The sequence below is a fragment of the Parasteatoda tepidariorum genome, chromosome 7 (genome assembly GCF_982258835.1).
Source record: "Parasteatoda tepidariorum strain Cologne lab strain chromosome 7, Ptep-v5.0, whole genome shotgun sequence".
In the NCBI taxonomy this organism is placed as follows: Eukaryota; Metazoa; Arthropoda; class Arachnida; order Araneae; family Theridiidae; genus Parasteatoda; species Parasteatoda tepidariorum.
In genome coordinates, this window is record NC_141761.1 from 31,552,263 (window position 1) to 31,579,292 (window position 27,030).

The 27,030-nt window shown below is 28.9% G+C and overlaps 1 protein-coding gene across 4 annotated transcripts in view; it reads left to right on the forward strand.

The window, feature by feature from the left end:
* Positions 1 to 27,030, forward strand: part of LOC107441786 (tyrosine-protein phosphatase 69D) — a 542,487-nt gene that overhangs the window by 387,743 nt on the left and 127,714 nt on the right. For all 4 annotated transcript variants that reach the window (XM_071183653.2, XM_071183654.2, XM_043039328.3 and 1 more), the window contains 3 exons: positions 4,914 to 5,133; positions 21,944 to 22,052; positions 22,811 to 22,960. In XM_071183653.2, coding sequence (XP_071039754.1) covers positions 4,914 to 5,133; positions 21,944 to 22,052; positions 22,811 to 22,960 — 479 coding nt within the window. The remainder of the gene's footprint in view (positions 1 to 4,913; positions 5,134 to 21,943; positions 22,053 to 22,810; positions 22,961 to 27,030) is intronic.

The window sequence follows — 27,030 nt, forward strand, 5'->3', positions numbered from 1 at the left end:
AAGAAGCTATTGAATCAGCCCTGAATATTAATCGCTACACCTTGTATTTCATAATTAATTTAATGTTTCAAAATACATAGATCAATAACGTTGGGGAACACATTTTTTGTTGCATTTATAGAAATATTTAATCTTGCCTAAATCGGTTGCGGGGATTTCGAATCCGAAATTAGTTTTGCTCCTGAAGCTACAGAATTTTTTAATGAAAATTTTAGTCTATTTTTTGTCTAGATGTTCAAAGTTAAAAACGTTTTAACGTTATATTGTTATGGAAATGCTGTGACATACTTCTTGTAGAGTTAAGGCACAGCAACAGAACTGAAACTGCACAGGAAACCATTCCCGAAAATTTTCTCGTACGTGGCTAGTTGGCTCTCACCTATTATGTCCTGCTGAGAAGCGCACGGAAAAAAAGAGCTCATTATAGGCAAAATGCCCCTAGTGGAGTAAGACGACATTTCCAGGTCTGAGTTTAAAACACTTTTAATTCTGATGATGTGCCTTAACTCCCCTAGAAGTGTGTCGGAATATTTTCATGACCCGCTGTTATGTATAACATATTTATACATAACATATGTATAACATATTGTCTTGTATAACATATTTATACATATTATGTATGACATATTATATTTACAAATATTATATATACAAACATATTATATAACATGACATATTATATATACAAACCTGTTAAATTTTGACAAAAAAATGTCATATAGAAAAAACTGTAGTTTGGAGAGAGAGACCGATTGCAGATTTGAAATTAGTGATACAAAAGTATCTATTAAAAAAATTTCATGTGACAAAAAGCAACAAAAAAAATTGTTCCCGAGTGTAATCTCTTTTTGCAATTTTAAATTGTAAGTAATATCTTAAAAAAATTATTTAAAATTCTGAAATATATTTTTTTGAGAAACATAACTTGATTTACAAATAGTCTTCGTCAGATGAAATCTAAGAGTAATACAGCTACAATTCCAATTTTTATACAACTTGTACTTACCCCGTTTTGTAATAAATTCTCATTATCTAAACAATTCATATACGAAACTACGCTGACCTACTTTCATTTTATCACACCACCTTGCATTAAGTATATCATAATAAATGCAAGGATATTTCTTAATTTGAAATTTGTTTCCACGGTTTAAAAATAAATTCATCTAAACTCCAGTAATTACAATAAATGCAACCCGACAGTAAAACTTAATTACGTCTGTTCGAGAATTGGACGGGACTGAAAGTTTTCAGTAGAGCTTCAACGAAAATGGAGATTTGTTAGAAAACTGCAACATATAATTAACTCCAACACAATGCAAAGTATTTTTATAACATTCAAGTTACTGCATCGCTCATTAAACTCCCTCTCTTCCTCCTCTCACCACCCCCGCCATATGTTGCTTCATTCTAAATAGATGCGGATGTAGAGGCAATTAAAGTAAATGTGGAAAACTCACTAAAATCTGGAAGCTAATTGTATAATGAACGAAAGGTTACTTCATTCCAAAAATGATTCTTCTTTTTTTCTCTCTCTCTCTGTCTCTATCTACCTATGCATGGCATATTTCTAGAAACATATTTAATGATATAATGTTTCAAAATGCTCTTACGGATTATTCATTCTCTGAAAAAAATACAGATAAAAGAAAAAATAAATACATCTTTATAATAGTCATTTCTCAATTTCATAATCGGAAAAAAAAGTCGTATTTTTGGAATTCAGTTTTTCAGGAACTATTCGACCAATTTCGTTCCAATTTTGCATCCTTTCCGTGAAAAATTACAGATTATTCATTCACTGAAAAAAATGCATATGAAAGAAAAAATAAATATATTTTTATAATAATCCTTTCTCAATTTCATAATCGGGAATCATCTGTGAATAAACGAATTTCGTAATTAAAGATTAATTAATTAATCCAAAGTTTGGGCCATTCTATCCAGACCAAACTATCATGACCAAGATTACGGATACCTCTAATAATTTGGGGGTTAAAAATCCGAATCCGTTGAAAAAAGGTATATTTATCACATTTTTCCTCCCTCGAACCATTAAAAATGAGTCCTAGAACCTAAATAACCGATAATTAGATCAAAAGTTATTCAGGGTGGCCTGTTTTTCATTTTGCGCACTGTACTTTGAGATTGTTAATTCTGTAAAACAGTGTATAAAATGTATTTTTCAGAAGAAGAAATGAAAAATAAAATAGTGAAATTGATTCAAATTTATGCTTATGTCTAAATTTAATCTTATTTTCGACAGTACATTTTGTGAAATAACCTTTAATAATAATAAGGTAAATTAATGCTTATTCAAATTTCTTCTTGTGCTTTGTTCAAACCTCTTAAAAAATATATATTCATTCCTTTTTTCTATTTATTTAGGCGACTGTTTATTTAATTTGTTAATTTTATTAAATTTATCTGAGAAACATTAAAATTTGCTTAACTTTCTAATTCTTTAATTTTATTCAAAAAAAAATTCTAAAAAAAAAATATCCATTATAATTTTTTTTTTTAGTCAAACTACATGAAATTATAAAATCCTGTTTTATTTTTTATTTATTTTTTGAATTTTTGATTTCTATCAAACATGAGGTATTTTTTGAAAAAAAGTTTTCCTAAAACTTTGAATTAATGAGCTTATTTACATTTTATTAACTAGCTAAGAAATATGCCATTAAAATTCATTTTTCAAGTTTAAATATACTGGATGTGGAAGATGATTTTAATATGCCGGTACTTTTTTACTTAAAAATTAACTTCCTGAAATTTAAAAGATTAATAGTAATAAATTTAAAAAGATGTATTAAAAAATTAAGCAATATTTTAATGAGAATTTAGAAATTTTAATAAGAACAAAATTAAGAAGCATTATTAAAATACTTTGTGTTTTTTAATAATGTAAAAATCTATAAACATTAATTCTCATATGTTCAAGAGTTCTGCTTTAAGTTATTATTAAAAAAAAGGAAATTCGAAAAAAGAAATATTTAATTAGTTAGGCCATTCTTGTTTAACTGCAAAATATTATTTATTTCAAGGTAATCTCCTTCTTTAAAGTTGTGTACTTCCACTAAACTCTCTGTAATTATAGTTTCATTTTTACACTACGTTTTTCCAAAAAAAAAGACAATAAAAAATAATGTAAATATAAATATTATGTCCTTTTACTATCATCTAAATAAGATTAGCGTCCTTTAAGAAACATTTTAAAAACGAAATTGTGAAACAAATTAACACTTGAAAACTTTTTCTAAATTTGCCAAAAATTATTACTATGAATTATTACTATGAATAAAAATTAATGATTAGTTCCGAATGAGGATTAAATTATCATTTTTAATGTATGTATTCTATTTTCATTTAAAATTCTAATGTTCCTAAAATACCTATATATTATATATTCAATAAAATTAAAAAACGATTTTTTTTATTTTGAATAATATATGAACTAATTTGGCTATACGTAACTTTTTATAAGCGCAAAACATAACTTTTTTATTTTGAATAATAACATAATGGTAAATATGATAAATATGGTAAAATTAGTTGTGGCCATACCACAACTAATTTTACCATATTTATCATATTTCAACACACATTATAAAACCACAATTTATTATGGCATAATTTTATAATGCGTGAGGAGCATATTTTACTGAGGTATGAGTTTAAAATGTTGAATGATCTTAGTAAAATTATACCAAAATCATTGCCAAAGTGATTTGGTAAAAACTACCGAGTTCTTTGGTATTTTACCACATTCTGGTACTTTTGACTATATTATTTTTCTCAGTGTACTTGGAAAGCAATCGATACAATAAATTTTTTTTTCATCTTTTGATTAAATTTTAATTAAGAAAAAAACTTTCCCTTAGGAATGGACAGTATAAAATTAGCATGCAAGCAAAATTCAAAAATACAATTTTATTTTTTCTGTTGCAATATAGATAGTCATTGTAAGCGTAACTTGCAGTGTTGTATCTTTTACCAATTTTATTAGATTTTGAAGACGAAAAAGAATGGATGAAGCATATTCAGTGGAGTTTACTATTGTCTTAGAGAACTGTGGTTTAGAGAATTTGTAAGACAATTTATATTTAAAAGAACCTTGGGCAAACAAATAAAAAGTATGAATCCTTTTAGAACATTTTGACAAATAAAAGATGTGTTATTGAATTACGTATATTCCGTTTTATAAGTCAAGACCCTGTTTTTGATTACGAGATAGCAAATTTTAGTATGTTGGAAGTGTAAGTCGACAGCTGTCTGTAAGTCATATTTTTATTCCTAAAAACGTCATGTGTCAAATAATATTAGACACTCGGCAAAATGTGGTTACTAATGTCATTGTAAAATTTTTAAAAAAATATGGAATTTCGAATTATTTGAATGGGGTTGACAGTGCTTTGTTGGACTCAGCAAATGGTGATGAAGTAGAATTTATAGCAGAGAGGAATCCGTGTAACTATAGTGCTAACCTTATTGAATCCGACACTGATGATGTTTTTGTATCTTTAAATTTATTGCTTTTATGGTATGTTTTTAAAAAAAAATTATTGCGTAATATTTTTTTTAAATATTCTTGAATAAGTTAACTTTTCTTTTTTACTTTTATTCCTGATCGCAATTAAAAATATTGTTTCTAAAAAACTTTTTATGTAATAAAAATATATTTAGAAAAAAGTAGAAATTAATTGTACTAAAAACAGCGAAAAAATAGTTTTACAAGGGATAAATTGATCCACAGTTATTCGTATCTATCGCATTGTTTATAATGCAGTAAATCACGATCAACGAATGACCGTCAACCCCCTGATTTTAGTAAAAATTTGGAGGTTTGAAAACTCGATTTATATACCGAGTTACACAGTATTTGTGATAATGTTGTTTCTTGTGTATTTCAGGTAACGCTGCAAGGGGATGCTTTGTATAGGAATGGTAGTGGTCACTTAGTGCGGGACAATTTCCGAGAATTCACTGAAGTTCACAAAGAAAACTTAGTCTTCAAAAGCACCGTCCGACCGAACACGAATTATTCAGTGAAAATCTGCACCATCAATAAAGCTGGCTGTGGACACAGCAGCAACCCCAATGACAAAGCAAAGTGCAACTCTCCTCCTTCAGGTAAAAACATTTACTGATAATCTTAAATGGATTTAATTTTAGCATTCCTGGAGGGAGAAATAGAGAAAACAATTTTATCCCTCCCCAAAAAACCATGTATATTGAATCTAGTATTGTAGCTTGGAGGACATATTTTTTGGTCAAGTGTATATTTGCTCCACAGGGGTGAAAAATTTTGATTATCAATAAGAAAAGGCGCTATTGGCTGAGGTAGTGACCGTTTCAGGCTCTCCAGACATGAACTGTAATACTTTTTTCGTTGCATAAAATTCTTTTGCAATCAATTTCATTGGAATATAAACATATTGAATAAACAATAAACATCCTTTACATATTGGGTTGTTCGTCATCAAATTCGAAGAAATATTGCACAACAGCTTCCACTGTTTAACATAGTAATGCTACTTAATATAGTAACAAATTGTTAAAATAAAGTACCAATTCCTTTTTTCTTTAATGTTTATTATAGTTTTGCCTAATAAAACTATTTAAATGTATGCTATAAGTACAGTGAAGCAGTCTGTATATTGCATCTTGGCTGTTCCCAGGTATGTGCAGTCAATCCAATCAGCAAAAATACAATGATTTTTCTGAGCACTATAACTACTCATAATACGATAAAGAGATTATGCACTTAGTAAAGTTTCGGAAATATTTCAATAAAATATTATTTCGCATTGCTTTTATAATGAATTTAGTTTACTTTAGCATATTCAGATTGCTGGAAAAAATTTGGACTGCAATCTTCAGCCCACTAACTAGTTTTAAAAAAAAACGAAATGAGTATTAGCCAATGAATAGCATCCATTAGTTGAAGAAACAACACATGGTGATCTAAAGTGCAATATTATGATGTAACTTGGACCTACTTTCTTAATTTTAGAAAGAAAATTGTTTTGTTTTCTGTTTTTTTGTTTGACAGAATCCATTCTCCAAAAATATATATTAATAAACAAATGTATAAAATGTTTCTCGAAAATTTTGTAAGTTAGTTGAATTATTTGCCTTCTTCATAAAAGTAAAAATATTAAAATTGGCCTAGGATGCAACATTTTCCCGAGCTGTTTTAATCATAGATATTTTTTTTTTTCATGACTGCACTTTATGTGCTTAAAATAAATTCGTTTTGAAAATTTAGTTTTCTTGTATTGTAGAAGTGGATTCATTCAAGAGGTAGTAAATTATTATCTCAAAGGGTTGTAAATCACGTGATTGAAAAAAACAAAGTGAATTATTGTAATATAGAAAGAAAAAAAATCGTTAATACAACGTGTACGTTATTGTTTTATTTTTATTATTTAGTTGTACTATTTTTTGGGAGAAAAATTGCTTCTCATAAAGAGGTGACAAAAGAATACGTAACTAACGAATTTAGATCCTAAAGCAAATATTTGGAACTTGATTTCTTATCACCTATCAAAATTATTTAGATGTTTATAAAAATTGGAAAGCCTTAAAAATAGCAATACAATAGTGAACCCGTATTTCTTTAATATGTATTTACCCTGCTTTTTTAACTTCGTTTTTTTTTAAATTCAAATTGCACATTTTCTACAAGTATTACTTTAAATGCTTACTCAAGAAACAACTAACTTTCTTTAAATTTATTTTCTTAATATCTGATCCTATTACTTAAAATATAGATGCTCATAAACATAGATTAAAATAATTTTTTTCTTCTCTCGAATAATTTAATCATATCCCCTTCAATTTAGAATAAGGAAATGAAATAAAAAAAACATTGCTAATTTCTCTTATAATTGTCTCCTTAAATTTCTGGCTTAATTGTCTATATCGATTACACTACGGCATTCTTAATTGTTATAAAAATGAAATAAGTACCATTTTTTATTAAAACTTTTTATGCAAAATCAATGGCTCCTTCAAAAGTAGCTCGACCAAAATAAGCTAATTGCACTCCCTAATACTTACAATAAAGTGTTGATTATTTTTTATCGCAAAAATACAATGGGATAAAAAATGTTTTTAAAATAAATCTAAGACTTTTTTCTTAATTAGCGCATGTTATTACTGCCTTAAATACCAAAATAAAAACAAAAAGTCACATTTTTTTAAGAGTAAAGTTTCGTGTTAATGGTGAAACGTATCGAAATAAAAACAAAACCCAATGCATTTTCATTAAAAATTACTCTAAAGAATTAGTATTTTCGAATTGTTTTCTTAATTGTGATAAGAAGTTCCCATTATAAATTCATTTCTAAGCATTTATAAATTTTAATGACTCAATTTTTCTTTTCTTTATTTTTTTAAATATATTTTGGCCAATTATCATATTTCTTTCCTAAGGAAATGAATATGCCCAAGCAACTCTTCTAAATTATTTTTTTCTTTTAAGAAAGTTATTCGCAGTAGAAAGTGAAAGACATTATTTAAATAAACATCAATAAGAATACATTGATTGCTCGCATTGATAATTAATTAAAATTTTGTCAATTCTTAAGTTGTAAAATGTATGTATTGATTATCGGTTTACAACTTAGCTGATAAAAGAAATTATAAATTCAACACCTTAACACAATAAAACACAAATAAAACAACATTACACGCTGTAGCGCATAAAAAAGTAATCTTGCCTATAATAGGCTATAATGCATAACCGTTATGGCTCTTGCATAAAATCGTTACATAATGTTAAAATGTAGGATTTTTCCAAATTTTTACAAGTTGTGGCACCCTTATGAGATTTAAGATTGTTTTACGGTTCAATTGTTATATACAAGCTTAATGAGTGCTTCGTGTGTTTAAGAATATGAAATAAAAGTATGAAAAGAAGTAGAAAGGATATAAACATAATTAATACAAATCCTACTTAAAAAACGATCAAGTATTTTAATTGGTATTAATAATAAAGTATGAATAATCATACATAACACTAAGAAGGTATTAATTACAATACTCTTAATAAAAAGTATAAGTAAAAATTCCTCAATTGAAGGCATTGCTGATTGCAATCTAAGTTTTCAAATTGTATTATAAAGTTTAATAATAGCTACTTGTAATTTCTGGTTTTTCGATATTTATTTTCAAGCTATGGAAACCATCGGAAAACCTAGCTTCGGACTTGTATGAAGTAGCAAAGAGAATGGGAACAAAGAGAATGCATTTATATGATATGAATAACTTAAAACTAAGTTATTCATATCATATAAATGCACAATTTTATAAATTTTAGCTGAAAACGTTTCTTAATTTGTTTTAAATAGCAATAATTTACCACTATCGAAAGTATCGAATATGTTTAACTCTAAGGTATCGATCTGTATGTCTGTAAGGTACAATTCCATGTTGTTACCACCATTTTAATTTTTTTTTTCCTGGAAAGCATAACAATATTCGTTCTCAAATCTATTGTGCAAGACAAACATATTATATATTTCTTATGAAATTGTTATATAATTAAAGTTAAAAAAAATTACCTTATAATTTTTTATGCAAATTGTTCCATTTCACATAAAAAAAATAAAAAGTCTAAATTGATCCATGAAACGAGACTATCTCCTATGAGATCAAATTTTTATAGTTTAATTTTTGAATACATCTTTAAAATCCAAATAGGAATAAAAAGTACTTTTAAAATTAAATTTTTTGAAACAATTTTAATTGCAAAATTATTAATACGCTTTTTTTATTTTTACGCAATGTCTTCTGCCCCGTTTACAAACTACGCGAAGTGGCAGTAAACACCAAATCTTTTAGTAAGTAGTAGTAATTAGACTCTCTAATAATTTTCGTTTAACATAACGATCTCTGCCTCTTCGAAAAGTAAACTGGCAGTAAACATCAAATTTCTCAACAAATAATATGTATTTTCTCTAATATAATTCGCTGATATGTATTTTCGTTTAACGTATCTTCCTCAATGACTTTGAAAAAAAAGTGAACTGGTAGTAAGATGTAAAAACCAACGTATAATATGCATTTTCTCTAATATAATTCTCTAATATGTATTTTCCTTTAACGTATCTTCCTCAATGACTTTGAAAAAAAAAGTTAACAGGTAGTAAGCAGTAAAAGCCATATTTCTCAACAAGTTTTACGTATGTGACACTAGAATGGTCTAGTCATTAACTATCAAGTGGGTCCAGTTTTTCAAATATATCTGTCTGAGATACTTTACCTTTCGAAACAAATCTGTCTAGACACATATACAATCACTTGCATTGTCCACATTCCATCTCAATTAAGAGAGTAGTCATCAAATACCCTATATAGTCCTTATTTTCTCAAGTAACTATCATTCGTTGTTTCAAACAAAACCAAGATCCGCAATCAGCAAATTTATAGTTCCCGTAATGACAGATAAGGAAAACGTGGCTGGAAAAGGGAAAAAAAGGGACAAAAAAGGGAAAAAATTGATAGCTTCTCCATTCCGGGTAGAAGATGTGTATTAAACTGTTTCAAGATCATAAAAGGTCGTATCCGGAAGTAATGATTGGCAAAAACTGCATGTTCCTATTAGCTAATGCATCTTTATAAGCACCATCCCCATAAAACACTTGCAAGCCCTGTTGGTCATTTGACCATTATGGTGAAAATATGGGGTGTATCTTTAGATTTGTCTGCGAAAGTATGCGACAGTCATCTATCGCCTATGAGCTAAAAATAGAAGCTGACTTGGAAAGATAGACCGTATATTTCACCAGAAAACATGATAAATTTTTATCCGCATGCCTCGTAGGGCTTATTAGTCTGTTGCATCAGTAGAATGACTTTTGTCAGTTCAAAAAGTTATAGAGTTATCACATTCTTTTATAATACCTCCTTCATGGTTCGATATTCTAGTCTAAAGATAAAAACCACACTCTTAATAAGCTATTTATGTGTGCACTTCGGCTTATTTCCTAACAATAAAACATAAATTTAAAATCTCGTGGGCTGTTTGCAGCATTAAAGTATAACTTCAGTTTATGGCATTAAAAAAATTAATTTTTTATTTCAAACAAAAAACAAAAAATTTTAATTTCTGAAAAACTTTACGTTATAACAAAAACTACATTTGGTCAATTTCAATCCAGTGTTACCAATTCTGCTTTTTTTATTTTTATAAAAAATATCTATTGGTTATCGGATTTTTCCCTCTGGAACTACAGATTTTGTTGAGCAAGTAACTAATCTATTAAATGCCACTATATCATTTGAAATTGTACTAGAAATAGCGATAAATATTTGCTTTTTCAGGTGTAAAAGGTGAAAAAGAAGTGAGCAATATTCAATAAGTATAGGAAAGAATTCTACTTTATTTTGTTTTGATCAAGGCAGCAGTTAAGTTTTATACGATTAATAATTCCTAATTCTCAATTAATATTATTTCAACAAAATATTTTTACTACGAAATATGTTCTTTCTATATATATATAAATCTCTAACGTAACCTCGCAGAAAAACTGATTTTTTTTTGCCAGTGGCAATGGCTATGTCTCAATTCCATTAAAAAACGACAGACATTCTTTAGTCTTAAACGAAAAAGATAATGAAAATAAAGTGCTTGTGATTTCAAAGTATTAGGACAATTCATGACTGTCACTTAAACAATTAGGAATAAAATGACACTAATATCTATGATTCTAAAATTTAATGAGAAAAAATACTGCGTCTTTATGATGCGTTTAAATTACAATATTTACTAAACACAGGTTATGCACTATATAATTTAGTTTTATACTACTGTTTTTTCATGAAATAAGCATAAAAGCTTACAGAACATTTTGGTTTTGAAGCAGTAAAACAGAAAAAAAAGTAAGTTTATTTTTAATTTTTTATCAGTAACTGTGATTTTAAAACATGAAAGTTCCTTTTAATTACAAAGAATATTATGCTGAAGCTAACTCTAAATTCGACAGCTACTATATTTCTTGTTACTCTAAAATTTATATTAAGCCTAGTTACAATTTGATTGTTCTATTAACATTCATAGTAAAAGTTGTTTGAAAATGGAATGTAAGTTGAATGTACTGTATGCTAAGTGAAAATCAAAATAAAAACTTAACTCACTTAGTCCTAAATCGCATTTTTCAATTTTATAATATATAATCGAATATCATGAAGTCATCTAAAAATTACCCTTATGAAATACTGATTGAAAGCAAATATTTATTTATTTAAAAAGAAAACAAATCTTGAAATTTTGATAGCAATTTGATGCAAAACATTATAAAAAATAGCAAAATCTAAATATATATCCGATACTAAAAGGACAAATCTTTCAATTGTATTTACATGAAATCCTACTTAGAATTTAAATACTTGTTGAGTGATATATCGCACAAAACGTTTAAAAATTAATGAAAAATAATGAAATAAGACGCAAAAGAGACGTGTTTTAAACAACTATTATTTATTGACTAAATCAAAGAGAATTTAAATGTCTCCAAATCCCCTTTGGGTCTCAACCGGAAAATTCTGTAGTTCCTTCACATCTTTTGAAAATTGAAATACGTCTTAATTTGATTAAAAAAAAAATTTAATTAACACAAAGTATATATAACATTAAAAGTATAAAAATGGTGCAGTAAAATTAAAGTTATCGAAACATCTTCTTCCCTTCATTTGCATATTTATTTTTATCAATTAAATAAGTAAAAAAATTTAAATTAAGAACAAAATTATTTTTTTTCTTGCAAATTACTAGATAAGCAGCTGCGGTAGACTGATTCAATAATTAAAACAAATCTTGATTCTCTCTTAAATACGCTAAAATTGATTTATTTTGGTTTTAATGGAAAGATCTTGATAAAAGATTTTCGGGCAGTTAAGGAGAATGCAGTAAGTAGAATAAAATACAATTTTGAGTTACACACTAAAGTTTGAGAAACAAATACAGTTTAAATAGCTAAAATATAGCAAATAAGATGGCTTGGTTATATATATCGATAGGACAATAACCCAGTTGAAAAATTATTATTTCCCACAATCCTGGAAAAAAAGAAAGAGCATGTGGCAGATGGATAGATGGCGTAAAAAAGTGGCTGAGCAGTATAGAGGTAAATGGTGTATATAAGATGAAATAAGCTGCTTGAAGGCTGACAACTAACTGTAGTATCAACAAAAGAAGAAAAGTTCAAATCTATTCTAAATAGATATTCAAAAAACCAAAACAGAGCGTAGGGAAAGCATTCAAAATTTTGAATCCTTGGACTTGAAACTGTTGCCAAAGTTGCATCCTACAGTTACGATTTTTCACTTTAAAAAAACCTGATAAGGTCGTTATCTCCAACTCTGAGAGATGAAAATACACAGAATGAAATACAGAAAATACAGAGTGAGATGAATAATACAGTTTGTTTTTCAGTTTAACGTAATTTTGCCTCTAAAAAAATTCTAAGTGTTGTTTGTTTTGCCTGCAAGACCAAAATAAATTTACAGAGCTGATAGCTTTGCCGCAGTAGTTTTGCTGCTGAGGTAACCACCTTTGTTTTTACAGAAGAGCTACAAATGTGTTAAGAAATTTTCCACTTCACGCCATAACTCAATTTTTATATTTTGACAAGTTTTAATGCGAGGAGTTTTCAGGAATACCCAAGTCGGACAATTTTTAACACAAACTCTAGTTTCTAAAATTAACTAAATTGGAGAATATATTGGATTAAATTCCGAACTAAATGTCCATTCTCGTTAATATGCTACTTAAATATAGCTGTATCTAAAAGCAAGATCGTTGCTGTTTGTTTGTTGCAGAAGCATCTGTTTTATCATTTTTTAATATATCCTCTTCTAGCTAAAAATAATTTGTATAAGGAGGCTTAGCCCCCTGCTCGCTGGCGCTCGCCAACCCCCGGAACTGCTTTCGCAGTTCATTTCGGATTGTGAAGCAATCCGATGCTGGCTTTGCTCGCTCATTGGATACGTTCTTAACGTCTAGCTTTTGTATACTTTTTTGAACACTGAAGTTCTGAAAACTTTTCACTGTAGAAAATTCTAAATTTGTGCATTTCAATATTAATTTGAAATTGCAAACTGTTCACATATTTTTCTTAATCACACTATTCTAAATTTCAGTTGTTGAGAGAAGTAACTGTTGTAAGTTTTATTTTAAAGTCTTTCCCACCAGAGGGCTAAAACCATGTGTTGTAAAACAATAGGAAATAGTACTGAACGCCGGATGTAAAGCATCGGCTTCGATGAAGATAATTTTGTGAGAATTTTTTTAATAATTCGGTGAGAATTCACCCGATTAGACATATGATGCTCACTACGTGCTCTTGCGCGCCGAAGCCTATCAATTAAAACGTATTAGCGTTTTATATAATATAGATTAGCCATATGATGCTCACTACGTGCTCTTGCGCGCCGAAGCCTATCAATTAAAAATGAAAACTGTTGCCAACGCGAGAAAAGAAATATCATCGGTTTTATTGATACATACGTATTAGCGTTTTATATAATACTAGGAGGCTCCGCCCCCTGCTCGCTAACGCTCGCCAACCCCCGAGAATTGCTACGCAATCCTATGTGGTTCACGCCGTGAATCATGGCTCGCTGCGCTCGCTCGCCAATGAACACAATGTTCTAGCACAAAGACATAATATATTATCATCAAAGACATAGTATTTTATCATCAAAGACATAGTATTGTACTTATGTAGATGAATTCTACCAATGTTCTTATTGGCTTTTAAAAAAGTATATTAGCTATTTAGATTGTACATGGTGAAAAAGTCAAAACATTAGCTAAATAAGAAACATATTAGCAAAATAAATTATCAAATATTGCTTCACTAATATTCTGCATTTTAATGCATAAATAAATGCATAAATAAGAATTCAATGCGTAAATAAACGCGAAATATAAAAAAATTCAATGCATTCAATACAAACACTTAAACGTTTTTTAGACGTTTAGGTAGCTCCTAGTAGAAAAATATCAATTCAACAGCGGCCTTTTAAATCATTCTCACTTCAATTAATTAATTAATTCCTAATTGAGTTTAAATTAAATATTGTCATGTTTTTAGTGCATGAATCTGAATTGAACAACCTGATAATGCTCACTCTGGTTATTGTTATCTGGTTGCTCAATACGTGCTCTTGCGCGCCGAATCCAATCAATTAAAAATGAAAACTGTTGCCAGCGCGAGAAAAGAAATATCATTGGTTTTATTGATTCATACATACGTACGTATTAGCGTTTTATATAATATAGATAGATGGTTAAAGTCACATTCTGTGCAGTCTGGCTAGAATTAACTTTTCTTCAACATTCCCCTGTGTTTTTCTTTCTTGAAATGCGCTTTAAATATTTTTTTTTCAAATTATTTGCTTAAAAAAACATTCTAATATAATGATTTTACTGAAAATAAGGATGAATTTCTTAAAAACATTCATATCATCATAAAAAGAAAAGTGAAAGGGGAGAGAAAACCGTCAAGTAAAAAGTTTTGGAATATCCCCAAACTTTTTTTCTAAAAGACGTAGTCCTACCTAAATTTGTTTTTAAAGAAAAATTTCAAACATATAAAAAAAACTTTTTTCCTAAAACATAAAACGTCATTAGCAGATAAATGTGAAGTTTTAGTTGTTTCAATCTGAGTGCTTCTCAGAAAGTCAGCTTAAAGGTTTTTATACTAGTAAAAGTGAGTTTCATTTAAGCAAAGAAAAAAATTAAAAAAGTTTCCAAAACGTTCGTTTTGAAAGACAAATAAAGCGTTAATTGAAAAAAAGTACAGTTTGTTTTGAACCATAAGTAAGAATTTTTATCGCTTTTCTGTCTTTATTCCGTAAAAAAAGTTATTACGCTAATGTAATTTCTAAAAAAATATTTAAAAATTATAATATTTATCACTGAGTAATGCCTTTATATTAATTATTGCAATGCACCAATTCTTTCTAACATACTACACTGTAAGCAATGCCGAATCAAATTACGGTTTAAAGTACCGGCACTTTGGGTGCATCATCCATAAGGTCCATTTTTACCATGAAATATTACACCGTAATTTTTATTAATTATTTAATTAGCGTGGTTCAGTGATTTTACAGTAATTATTACTGCAAAAATTACGATTTATCAGATTTTTTTGTTTCGGAATATATTCCTGTAAAAAGGCATTTTACAGTAAAAGAGCCGCATCCGAATGCCGGTACCGTAATTTACCGTCCCGAATACCGTAATTTGCCGTACACTGCAAAAAACCAAGCTTGAATGATTATATGTTGAAGGTGATATTAAATATTCATATTGCTGCTCAAAATGACTTATTTGGCTCCAATTAATTTATTTTAAATTTGAATATATTTGGAGACATAGGAATTATAAAAGGGCAGCCAAGATACAAGTAGCGTTCGACTAGTGTAGTGCTTACAGAAGAAAGAAAAAGACTATTGTCATGTCATAAATAGAATAATCTGGACAATCTCCAGTAAGACCTTCTTAAATTAATATAAATTTTTAATCTTAACTGGACACCGTGTATCGCCATTTCCTTGTGTGCCATTAGCTTTAAAAACGTGCCTGGAAAGCTTCTGGCCTATCGCAATACAAAGCTAATGTATTGTATACTTATAATAAAATACAGAATATGTGTGTATTTGTGTGTCCGTATACCGATTCACGATTCTAAGAATACGAAATTCAACATGAATCTAAATGAATACAATTGTAAACAAATAACAAAGCCCAATTTTAAGCTTTTAATTAGATTTTGAAATTCAAAGACATTTGAGAAATGAATTTTCTTATTGGTTTAGAGGAAGCCTCTCAGTTTTGCTAAATATTTTAGAGATAACATTAGTTACGTTTGCTAGCTAACAGCTCTAATGAAAAAGAATAGTTTATTGCGCGTTCAGTATTACTTAATTCTTTTTTATTAGTTATGCCAGGCTATCTGAATGAGCAACGTGATCATGGTAGCATAAGCGGACTAATACACATAAAATAAGCATTTCTAAGGCAATCTGAAACCCCGAGTTTATTTTGTATACAGTTATGCTTTTAAAACGCGCTGCCATAAAATCAAATAATTTAAAATCAACTGTAATTGAAATAAAAATAAGATGTTTTGTACTGAAAAGCAAAATTAAGGGATAAATGGTACTACAGTTCGTTTACCAGGAGTTGGCACTTGGCTCCGCCTTCATCACGTGGTATGCGACGATACTATTTCGCTATTTTGGGGAGAAGGATGTGAACAAACCTGAACAAGGTTGCTATTTGGTGATCGTATAACAAAAATATTTATTTCGCTAACTTTGTGTGCATTTTTTTAACATTAAATATTTCATAAATTTTATGATATTCCTCTCCATTTTTTATATTTTTTTGTTGGGAAGTAAATGCAAAGAATTGCAAACAAAATCGCCACATGAGCAATAACAACTAACATTTGGAAGAATTCCTAGTATTTTCTTATCCAAATTTTCCTTACATTTATAATTCAGCTATTAAAATGTTAACTTAATTCAGAGTTATGCTAGATATTTTGTATTTTATTTAAACGATGAAATTTTTATTGCAGTTATTAAATTTGATCTTTCAGATTTAATTAAAAATTAAAGCAACCCCTTATAGCCAACATATCAAATCTTTTGCTAGACGAATAGAACTTGACCAGATATTCAAGCTTAACATTGAAGTTTTTATAATTTCTCTACATAACATAAAATCATAATGGTCTAACACCGTTTTTCATTGTTGTCGGTGCATTTTTATTGGCCGGAAAATCACGTGGCAGAATCCAGTTTTCCCGCATTCATTTCCATGTTGTTTAGGTTGTCATCAGCAAAAAATTAACAAAAGGTATTGCTTTCCTTCAAATATTTTTGTATCCCTAATTTAAACTTATTTTCCAGTACTGCTCTTATTAGCGAGAATATTTAATTATGGTTGTGTACTCATCAAATTTGTTTGAGCAATATAATGCTATAAGAATATAAATGTTATTTTAAAAAATGATTACTTCGAAAAATCACTTCCGTTCACCAAGAGATTTAAATGTTTATAATACTAATAGATAGTAATATTTGGACGTGGGAAGTAGAGGCACAAGAGTAAGCAAACAGAATTCCTTTTAATACATATATGTTAAGTGAGTAATTTTAACTTTAGTAGAAAAACTGTTTTCTGCTAAGAAAAGACAATTATTGAGGAAGCAATAATTGGGGTTGGTGAGCTGCAGCGAACAGGGGGGCTTAGCCCCCTAGTATAACTTAATAATTACTTCGAAATAGACAAAATTAATTTCATATTTTATAATCTCTAACAAAAAAAAAATATCTATAAAAAACCCACTTATCCACTTTACCAACAAGGAACAGACATTTCTAATAGCCTCCTTTACTATATCTATTAAAATATAATTAATATTAAATATAGTATAATGTCCAATAGGAACAGAGAAGAGAAATTAAAATAAATGATTACATAAATTATGCATTTTTGATGACAATTCTAATAAGAGGTAAATTGTTTGTAAGGTAAAATTGTTCTTTCCATGAATAAGATGTAAGCAAATCGGATGATAAAATCAATAATATGTTGACTAGGAATTCCGGTAAAAATATAAAATAATGACTTCCTCTGACTAATTATCAATTGATTAAAAGCTTCGAACCTGCTTCAGAAACTAAATCAACTTTCTCACGAAGCTAACTTCGAGCAATAGCATTTCTTTTTCTAAGAGCGGGGATAAAGGTTTCCATTATCTGACTAGGGAAGAAAATGTTTTTTTTTTTTTTTTCTCTTTTTTTTTCCTTTTTTTTTTTTTTTTTTTGTTACAAAGCTTGCGCTGAACGATTTTAACTTGTAGCGAAACGATGATGTGGAAAAAAAATGAATAATGGATGTAACCGAGAAATAAAACGTTAATTATACACAAAATAGTGTAAGAAGAAAAATTTATTTACATAATTGAAATACAGAGAACATTTATTTCAAGACAAATAACTAAACTATTTGCATTTTTTTTTTACAAAATTATGAAGAATGAAATAAAATTTTGCCAAATATTTTCTGAACAATAGTTAGATTCCATAATAGTTAAGAGAAAAAAAAACATAAAATGATTGCATAGAGAAAGCTTTTAAAATTAAAATGTAGAGAGGCTATACACTGTAGCTATACACTGTAGCTATACACTGTAGAGGCTATACACTGTAGAGGCTATACACATACATATACAATTCCAGATTAAATTATGGTAAAAAGTACCAGCACTCGGGATGTCGGTACTTTTTACCGTAAACTCCAGTTTCATCGGAGTACGTAGCGGAGCAAAGAATCTGATATACCGTAACGTTTACAGTAAAAAATGCCGTAAAAATAACTGAATCACTTCAATTAAATAAATATTACAGTTTAAGTTATGGTACAATATTTTTCGGGGAAATTAGATTTTACGGTAAAATGAATTTTACGGAAGAAGCCCCCAAAGTGCCGGTACTTCATACCGGAATTTGATCCTTACAGTGTAGTAATTATATTTTTTTTAATTAAAAATATAATTATGGTAAAACACAGACGATGCATTACGTTATTGCTTGCTAAATCCCAGTTCTAAATACCCGTTTTCTTCGTAAGGATTGAGTAAAAAAAAAAATAGTGCGCGGAAGACATTAAACTTCGCAACCTGCGACGTTAATTGCAGAAGAATCAGCAGTCGTAGAAGGATCACGAGTTCTATTCAACGACTCTTTTTCCTGCTCCGCTCGCTTCCGTGCTCTGTAATCACGGTAATATTGTGCATTTTTCCCTCAAGGACCACTTGAACCAGTGGAAGTGCTTGTGGTTGCCTCATCGTCTCGCCATGGAAAATGTATTTGTATTAATAATGTTTGTGAATGCGTCATAATGTAATTTAAGAAGAGAAACAATCAATTGATATTCACAAGAGACGTACCTTGACATAACCTTAAATCCGTCGCATTGTCCGTGAGATTGTTTTCACTCATTTTTTACAATTGTTATCCACTAAGTTTGAAAATAAAAAATACTACCCTTTTAAATTATATGTGTATCAAATCAAACTAAAAAAAAATATTTATAGAAAAACAAGACTTTTATGACTTTTATTATTTTTATGCTAGTTAGAACCAAAACAATATGGAAATGAATGAGGGAAAACTGGATCCTACCACGTGATTTCCTGGCCAATAAAAATGTAGCGCTAAACGTTTAACGCAACCTTGTTGGAAGTCGCATAAGAAGTATAACTTCAAAAAAAGAAAATAATCAAAAAATCAATACTGAAAAACACTACGAAATCATGTCTTAAAGTAAAAGACATAACGAACATAACTGATAAAGCTAAAATAATTCCATTTATTACTATTTGTCGTCCTTCTCTGTGACTTTGCGTAGTTAAATTATTAAAACAAGCTTTTTGTTGTTTATCCTATAAGAATAGAGAGTAACTGTATTCAGTATCACTTGATACTATGCTATTGCTCTCAGCCAACTCATGATAGTTCAAATTTATCACTATCAGGTAGTTTTCTAAGGTACTTAAACTTCTCGTAGGGCAATAAGATACTTATTTCCACGTTATTGGTATTGAAACAGCTCAATACTGGTGAAGTTTTAATTATTAACAAATATATCTATATAATACTTTGTACCTATATTTGTATCGTTATATTAGTATCTTTTATGGTATCTTTTATATGACCCATCAATATTTGAATTTGGAACGAAATACATTAATCAGTAATAGCAAAATAGAGCCGAAATTTTAAATACAAATAAAATTCTTATAATACTTTGAGGGACTTTATAAGATGACTATTTCTTTATCTAACCATAAATAAACTGTTTTAATTATCTATAAGTAGAGGGGGGGAGTTTTTTTATTATAATTCATTAAAATATTAATGCTTTATCTTTGCTATCACTAGAAAAAATATTTTTTCAAACAATGAAAAATTTGTAGTAGGAATCCTTATTAACACTGTACCAATTACCATATTACCGAAATTAATAAGGCGTCATCTGCGGTAACATAAGCTTGTCCATTTTTTTCACTGAGCGAATAAATACTTTTTCACCATTAATTTTGCTTTTAGTACATAATATATTATTTTTATTCCAATATGCAACTATTACATGAATTAGTTAAGCATTATTCACGTCGATAATTGTATGGTGGTTGTTCACGTTTTACCTATACATATTTGTACCACTTTTTCATTAATTTTGTTATTCAATACATAACTAATTTCTTTTTCATTTCAATTATTACCATTGAGACGTGGGGGCCCAGGGGAGGTATAATGCGCTCACCTTCTAATGGGGTGACCTGGGTTTGAATCCCAGCGATGGCTGGTCGATATGAATTCCGCTCCCGGCTCGCACTGACCACAGTGATGACGTAAAATATCTTCAGTGGTAGGCAGATAATGGGTTAAACTCCCCTTGCCGTCAGGCTAACGGTGGGAGCTTTTCGTAGTTTTCCTCTCCATGTAACCCAAGTGAGGGTTTATTCAATCAAAAAAGCCCTTTACTGGGCCTAATTTCTCTTAATACTTGATCCAGAAATTCCCTTATCTTCTGGATTAGGTTCAAAACCTACGGAGTTGAACGTTAGTAGTCGTAAACATAAAAATTAGGTCGGTTGTTCAACGACCATTATAAAATAAAATAAAATCATGAATGAATGATATAGAAATCATGCGAAATGAATGATATAGCCTAAAAGCCAATAGGCTCACTACTCAAAGCATAAAAAAGTTTCTGCCAAATAAAAAAATAAAAGAAATACTAAAGACTTTGCCAGCTAGCCTAAAATACAGTATCATGATGTCAAAATCACAGCGTCTGTTTACATAGGGCCTGCTATTTAAATTAGCCTACCCACGATACATAGAATAAGATCTTGAAAAGAGACGTAGGGGAGAGTCGGGTAGCCCCGCTCACTTAAGGAATATTGCTTATATTTCTGTATAATATTGAGTAATAATCAATATTTTTGCAGGTTTCTATTGTTTTAAGATCTAATTAAATAATGCAAAAAGAATAAACCGAAAAAAGAATAGTTTAGCTTAAAAAAATCGAAATTTAAAAAAACATGTTTTTCAGCTCTTTTCAAAATGTGTCGGGTAGCCTCGCCGAGTTACAAAAATTAGGTTTTTTGACTGTTTTTTCAGGTGTAAATGAAAATGCCCAATGTATTGACAATAGGTAAACCTCGTTTATCATTTTTATCACAAAATTATTTTATTTATTACATATTTATATACCTTTAGTGAATTCTATCATTTAATAACAAGCATTTAATAACAACAATATTTGTTGTTAAAAATGCATATAACATTCAAATTTGAAGCAATAAAATAATAATCTTTGCAACCGTACATTTATCGATGAAATAAAATTGGTCGTTGATACCCGACGTTCATGTGAGCGAGGCTACCCGAAATCCAATTTTTTTGTAAATTTGTAATTACTCGAACAATTTTTCACATATAGACTTCTTTTTTTGTGCAAATTAAACTTAAGACTACATACTTTAATGCTGTGTGTATAGAAAAAATTATTTTTTTAGTATTAAAATGAAGTTTAATCGAAACATTCAACCAATTTTTCTTAATTTCATGACTACTGTATTGAACATATTTTCAAAACTATTGTTTACCGTGTTAACAGCTGCATAAATACTTGAAACTTTGAATATAATCTTTTTTTAATATAACAATTAATGTCCGATGGCCCATTGACTTGAAAAAATATTCTATACATCTGAAATTGACAGTGGGCTACCCGACTCTCGCCTATGTATTTATTTTAAATTTTATCACGTTAATTGATTTTAAACGGATATTCCAAACCAGATAACAATTATTGTGTTCTTTATTTATATTGTAGTTCCTTCCTGGATGCCAAATTTTGAGCTCAGTACTATAGACGGCATCGATAAGTGCCGACAATTGAAACTTCATCTCCATAGGATATCTGAAAGAAATGGTTTCATAAGGTGAGTATTTTTATAACGCACTATTAAATGTTTTTAGATAACGTTGAAAGCATAATATTGCTCAAATTTGCAGCAACCTTAATCCGGAGTGAAGATGAACCACATAATATTACAACTTACTCCTTCTTGAATTTTATCCCCGGAAAGTGTGGTTCAAGCCGAACGAAGACATGTTCATTTAGACGCTTTATTAAGGTTTCAGTAACTCTTCACGAGATATTATAATTCCAGATACCGATATTATGGTTCAAAGCTGAATAAGTATTGTAACTTGTTTTTGGTATTCTACATTTCAAAAATTTTAATGATTAATTCTTATAATTAATTTTTGTAATTAATTTTATAATTAATTTGTATAATTAATTTTTATAATTAATTTTTATAATTAATTTTTATAATTAATTTTGCAATTAATTTTATATTTAATCATAAAAATAATGAAATTCACAATCGTTTAGGCATTTTTCTCATTGTGACTTTTCACAGCATGTTTGCCATTCATATAAAAAAAACAGTGGCTGCTATTTAGGCCAGTTGTGCATGCACACCATTGACATCATCGATTTGAAATTGGTGTCTCCGTATATTAATTTTAATACCAATGAAATGATGATATTCTGCTGTAATTAAATGTAGGAAGGTATTATTCATTTTTGTATTAATTCTTGTTAAAAAAAATGGGACAAATCACTGGAGCTTTAACTTATCTCTATAATATACAAAGATTATGGATTATAATATTCTAATTTTTTTTGTAGGTGTTATAAGGTTATTTTAATAAAATTAGCAAAAGGAGATAATCTCTCGTCCTTACCTAAAAACCCAGTGGAAAATAACCTCACGTCTTACGAGGATGTGCACCAGAGCGGTGCGGTAAGAGGAGCTTATTTGGCCGAAGCATTTGACCAGTAAGTTTTGAAACAATATAGTTCATTCTGCATGTTGTGCATACATTTAAAGGCACGACTCCTTTGCCCTTTTGTACTTTTAATATCATACATAATATTCTTTATAATCTCTAAATTATTATTCTATTTCTGTAATGTCTCCTTCTTACCTCTTACGTGGTCTGACGCAGTCTGATTAGGTCGAATTAACCATTGACTTTAAGCATGTCGACGACAAACTGAGAAAACGAGTAGATTTCTTCTCTGCTGAGAGCAAGATATGTTTGGGAGTGCCCTAATGAAGCTGGCATTTTGGACAATAGGGAATTTTCAATCCACCAGAGAATTTTAGACTTTTCAAGTGACACCCAGCGAGCCGCGATGGGCTAGTTTGGTAGATCTGTCTCCCGAAAAGGAAAGAGAGAATGCTGGTTCAGACGCATATACCGCTCATTTCGGAAATGTACATTTATTTATAATTTATAAGAAAATGTTCATCTCTTTTATATATTTCGAATAATTAAGAGAATGTTTAAAATGACACAAAAGTAGAGGGTTACCCGATTTGATTCATCTAATTTCAAAGAACTGTCTATGTACCGGTGTGATAAACGAAAAGATACATAAATACGCTCAGCAGATCCATGCACATACTATAAGCGTTTAGTGTATACCCGTATGCCCTAAATAAGGGCGGGTCGGGGTAAATTCTTCCATAAGCGTTTAGTGTGTTCACCCTTGGTCACCCATTCATGCTAATGGTAAATTAATTCCTATAGCGTGTTTCCATCAATATCTACGACAGCAACGATGATGCGATTTTTCGGAACAGAAATTTTTTATTTATTTTAGATAATTTTATATTTCATAACCGGCATTGAGCAGCCGAACCGATTCTTAGTTTACGACTATCAAATTTCAACTATTTGGTTCTATAATTTTCAACCCAACCCAGAAGACAGTGAATCTCCTGGATCAAGGATTGGTAAATTAGTTTTCGTGGAGAACTTTCTGGTGGAACTAACACACATTTGCTCACGGAAAGGAGATTCTGCCCCACAATCCATTCCACCACTGGGGATATTTTACGTCAGCACTGTGATCGATGAAAGTCGGAAGCAGAATTCGTACTAACCAGCCGTTGGGATTCGAACCAGGGTCATCAAGTCAGTATACCCCCAATTTCAACAACACTGCTGCTTCAAGAGAATATTTTTTTCTCGCCACCAAACTCGACTGTCGAAGGGGTGGGGAGGAGAAAGAAAAATTCTAAATATGCTTTTAATAATTTTTATTTAATTTTCACAAATACACTTATAGATATTTACTTTCACTATATATTTAACTATCAGTTAATTTATATATTTACTTAAACATACGAAATACAAAGTCGTCATCCAAAAATTATTTGAGATATAAGGCATGCGGTATTTTAGATTGTGTATTCTTTTTTTTCCGTTAAATTATACCAATTCGATTCTAAAATAAGCATTTTTCGAAAGGTTCCAAATTATCTCGCGTTCTAATTATTTAACAGTAAACAAAGTTTTGTTTTTGTAAAGAAGAATTAACAAACGCTTTTTTCTAACACAATAGAAAAATCTTAAGATACATTTTTATCACATTAAACTAAAAATTGCTCTCATTTATTTTAAAAATTATATTTTAGAATCATTTTGAAATAAGTGCTTTAATTAATCTTTTTTTGCTATAACTATTTTTTAACCTTTTATTTTTCTAACACAATAGAAAAATCTTAAGATATTTTTTATCACATTAAACTAAAAATTGCTCTCATTTATTTTAAAAATTATATTTTAGAATCATTTTGAAATAAGTGCTTTAATTAATCTTTTTTTGCTATAACTATTTTTTAACCTTTTATTTTTCTAACACAATAGAAAAATCTTAAGATATTTTTTATCACATTAAACTAAAAATTGCTCTCATTTATTTTAAAAATTATATTTTAGAATCATTTTGAAATAAGTGCTTTAATTAATCTTTTTTTGATATAACTATTTTTAACCTTTTATTTTATTTTATTTTACTTTCTTTCACCGAGCAAACACTTTATACTTATTTATTTAAAGAGAACTTACGGAAAAATAACGCCCATCACTTTTAATCAAATACTTATTTTCTCTCCTAAGAATGAAACATGACGAACTATTCCTTAAAGAGGAGAAATTTTTGTTTTCTAAAATCCTATTTAAACAAAAACGCTACCTAATAGAAATACCGTGAATATCTAATTGGTGATCCCTCATTTTTGATCTTAAGTTTATATCTCTTAGACACAATAAATAAAGTTTTTCTAAGATTTAATAGTTAAGTTGTATCATGATGTATTTGAAAGTTTTTGAAAGGATGTGAGTTTTTAATTTCGGAAAAAAATATTTAGAATTTATTTTTATTATTATTATTCTTATAGATAAAATCACTCTTTCAGTTTATGTTTAACTATTACATTCTAGTAAAATCATGGTAGTAAAAAATTTCAAAAAACAATTTCCCTGTTTATAATGCTAATAAATAACGCCGCATTTCAATTAGCCACGGTTTCATGTTCCTTGATAATTTTATTGTTTTTAATTTTATAAATCTTTTTGGTCCTGCCAGTACATTAGATTCGAACGAGTTAGCTGTGGTAAAAACTAATCAGTATGAATCATATGTTTAAATGCATTTTCTATTAATGGTTTATTTGTTTTCTTACTTATAAGGATTTACTAATGAAAATCTCAAAACAACGTACTAAAAATAACTCAGTTTGTTACTTAAAATTGTTTAGAAAAATACAAATAAAACTAAAAGTTCAATTTGACTAATGTACCAGAAAAAAGTAACTCCAAACTTCGTTATTACTTTTAAGATATAAATACTCTGAATGGAAATTAGGTTGAAAGTAAAATTAAATAAGTTCTTTACGCTAGCAGATTACCTGAAAACCAATAATTTATACTCATTTGTTCTCAGTCAAAAACATCTGCTCCTTTTTTCATATATATATAATTTACCATTAATGAAAGAAATATTAATCAATAGAGAAGATGAACGCACATTCGGTGAGAACAAAGTGATGGTTCGTAAAAATGCAAACGAGCTAAAAGAAATCTAAAATGATTCGAAAGTTTATTTTCTGATGAGGTGAATGGTTTATTTTTTCAATACTAAAAGCGCTTGAGGGATAAATTATTTTGTTATTAAAGATTTATTTATTGTTTCTTCTCTCTTGTTATTGTAGCATTAGTACATGAGTTCTGGTCAATTCGTTACAGATAGATATTTTAATAGTTTAAAAGAATACTGCGTAATGAAACTCCTTGTCAAATTACGAAAAATCCGGCAGCAAAGACACCAGACAAGGTCCATGAAAATATTTAGACCTTACATTACGAATTCCTCGTAATTTCATATTGTAAAATATAGGATTAGCCAGTGTAATAATAATTTCTTCGTAAAAGAACCCTAGTAAAAGAATGGGAACCGTCCGTAAAGTAAAATTCGAAACCGAAAACTCGACACAATTTCGAGACCAACGGCATTATTTAGGTAATGTGGTCAGCATTACGCACAGTCCGCCTTTACTTCCCACACTAAGCATCAATAAATCTAATACTGTCAGTCCAGGATGAAATCCTATATATATTATACGGAAAATCGACGTTGAATTACATATTTTTGGACAGTAACTTAATAATTAGTTTTTAGTATTTTATAATATTTAAGGCAATAAAATAGTAAAAGTTTTTAATTAATAACAGAAGTTATTTTTTATTAAAAGTTTTAAAAAATTGCATGTCAAATATATTAAATAATTCAAGTTACATGCAAGTATTTAAATTCTTAATCAGTTTTTTTTCCCTTTTTTTTTACAAAGGATCTGCTTTGTTTTTAAAATATGGCATAAAACAACGATTAAGATTAGGCTTTTATCTCTATCTTTATTTATGATCATGTAAAAAAAGTAGAGAGTAAAAAAAAAAGAAAAAATACATACAAAACGCAATCAAGTTTTTTTACTTAAACTTCCAATTACACATCCACAACTACCACGGGGTCTCCGTAATTTTAGAAAATAAAAGTAA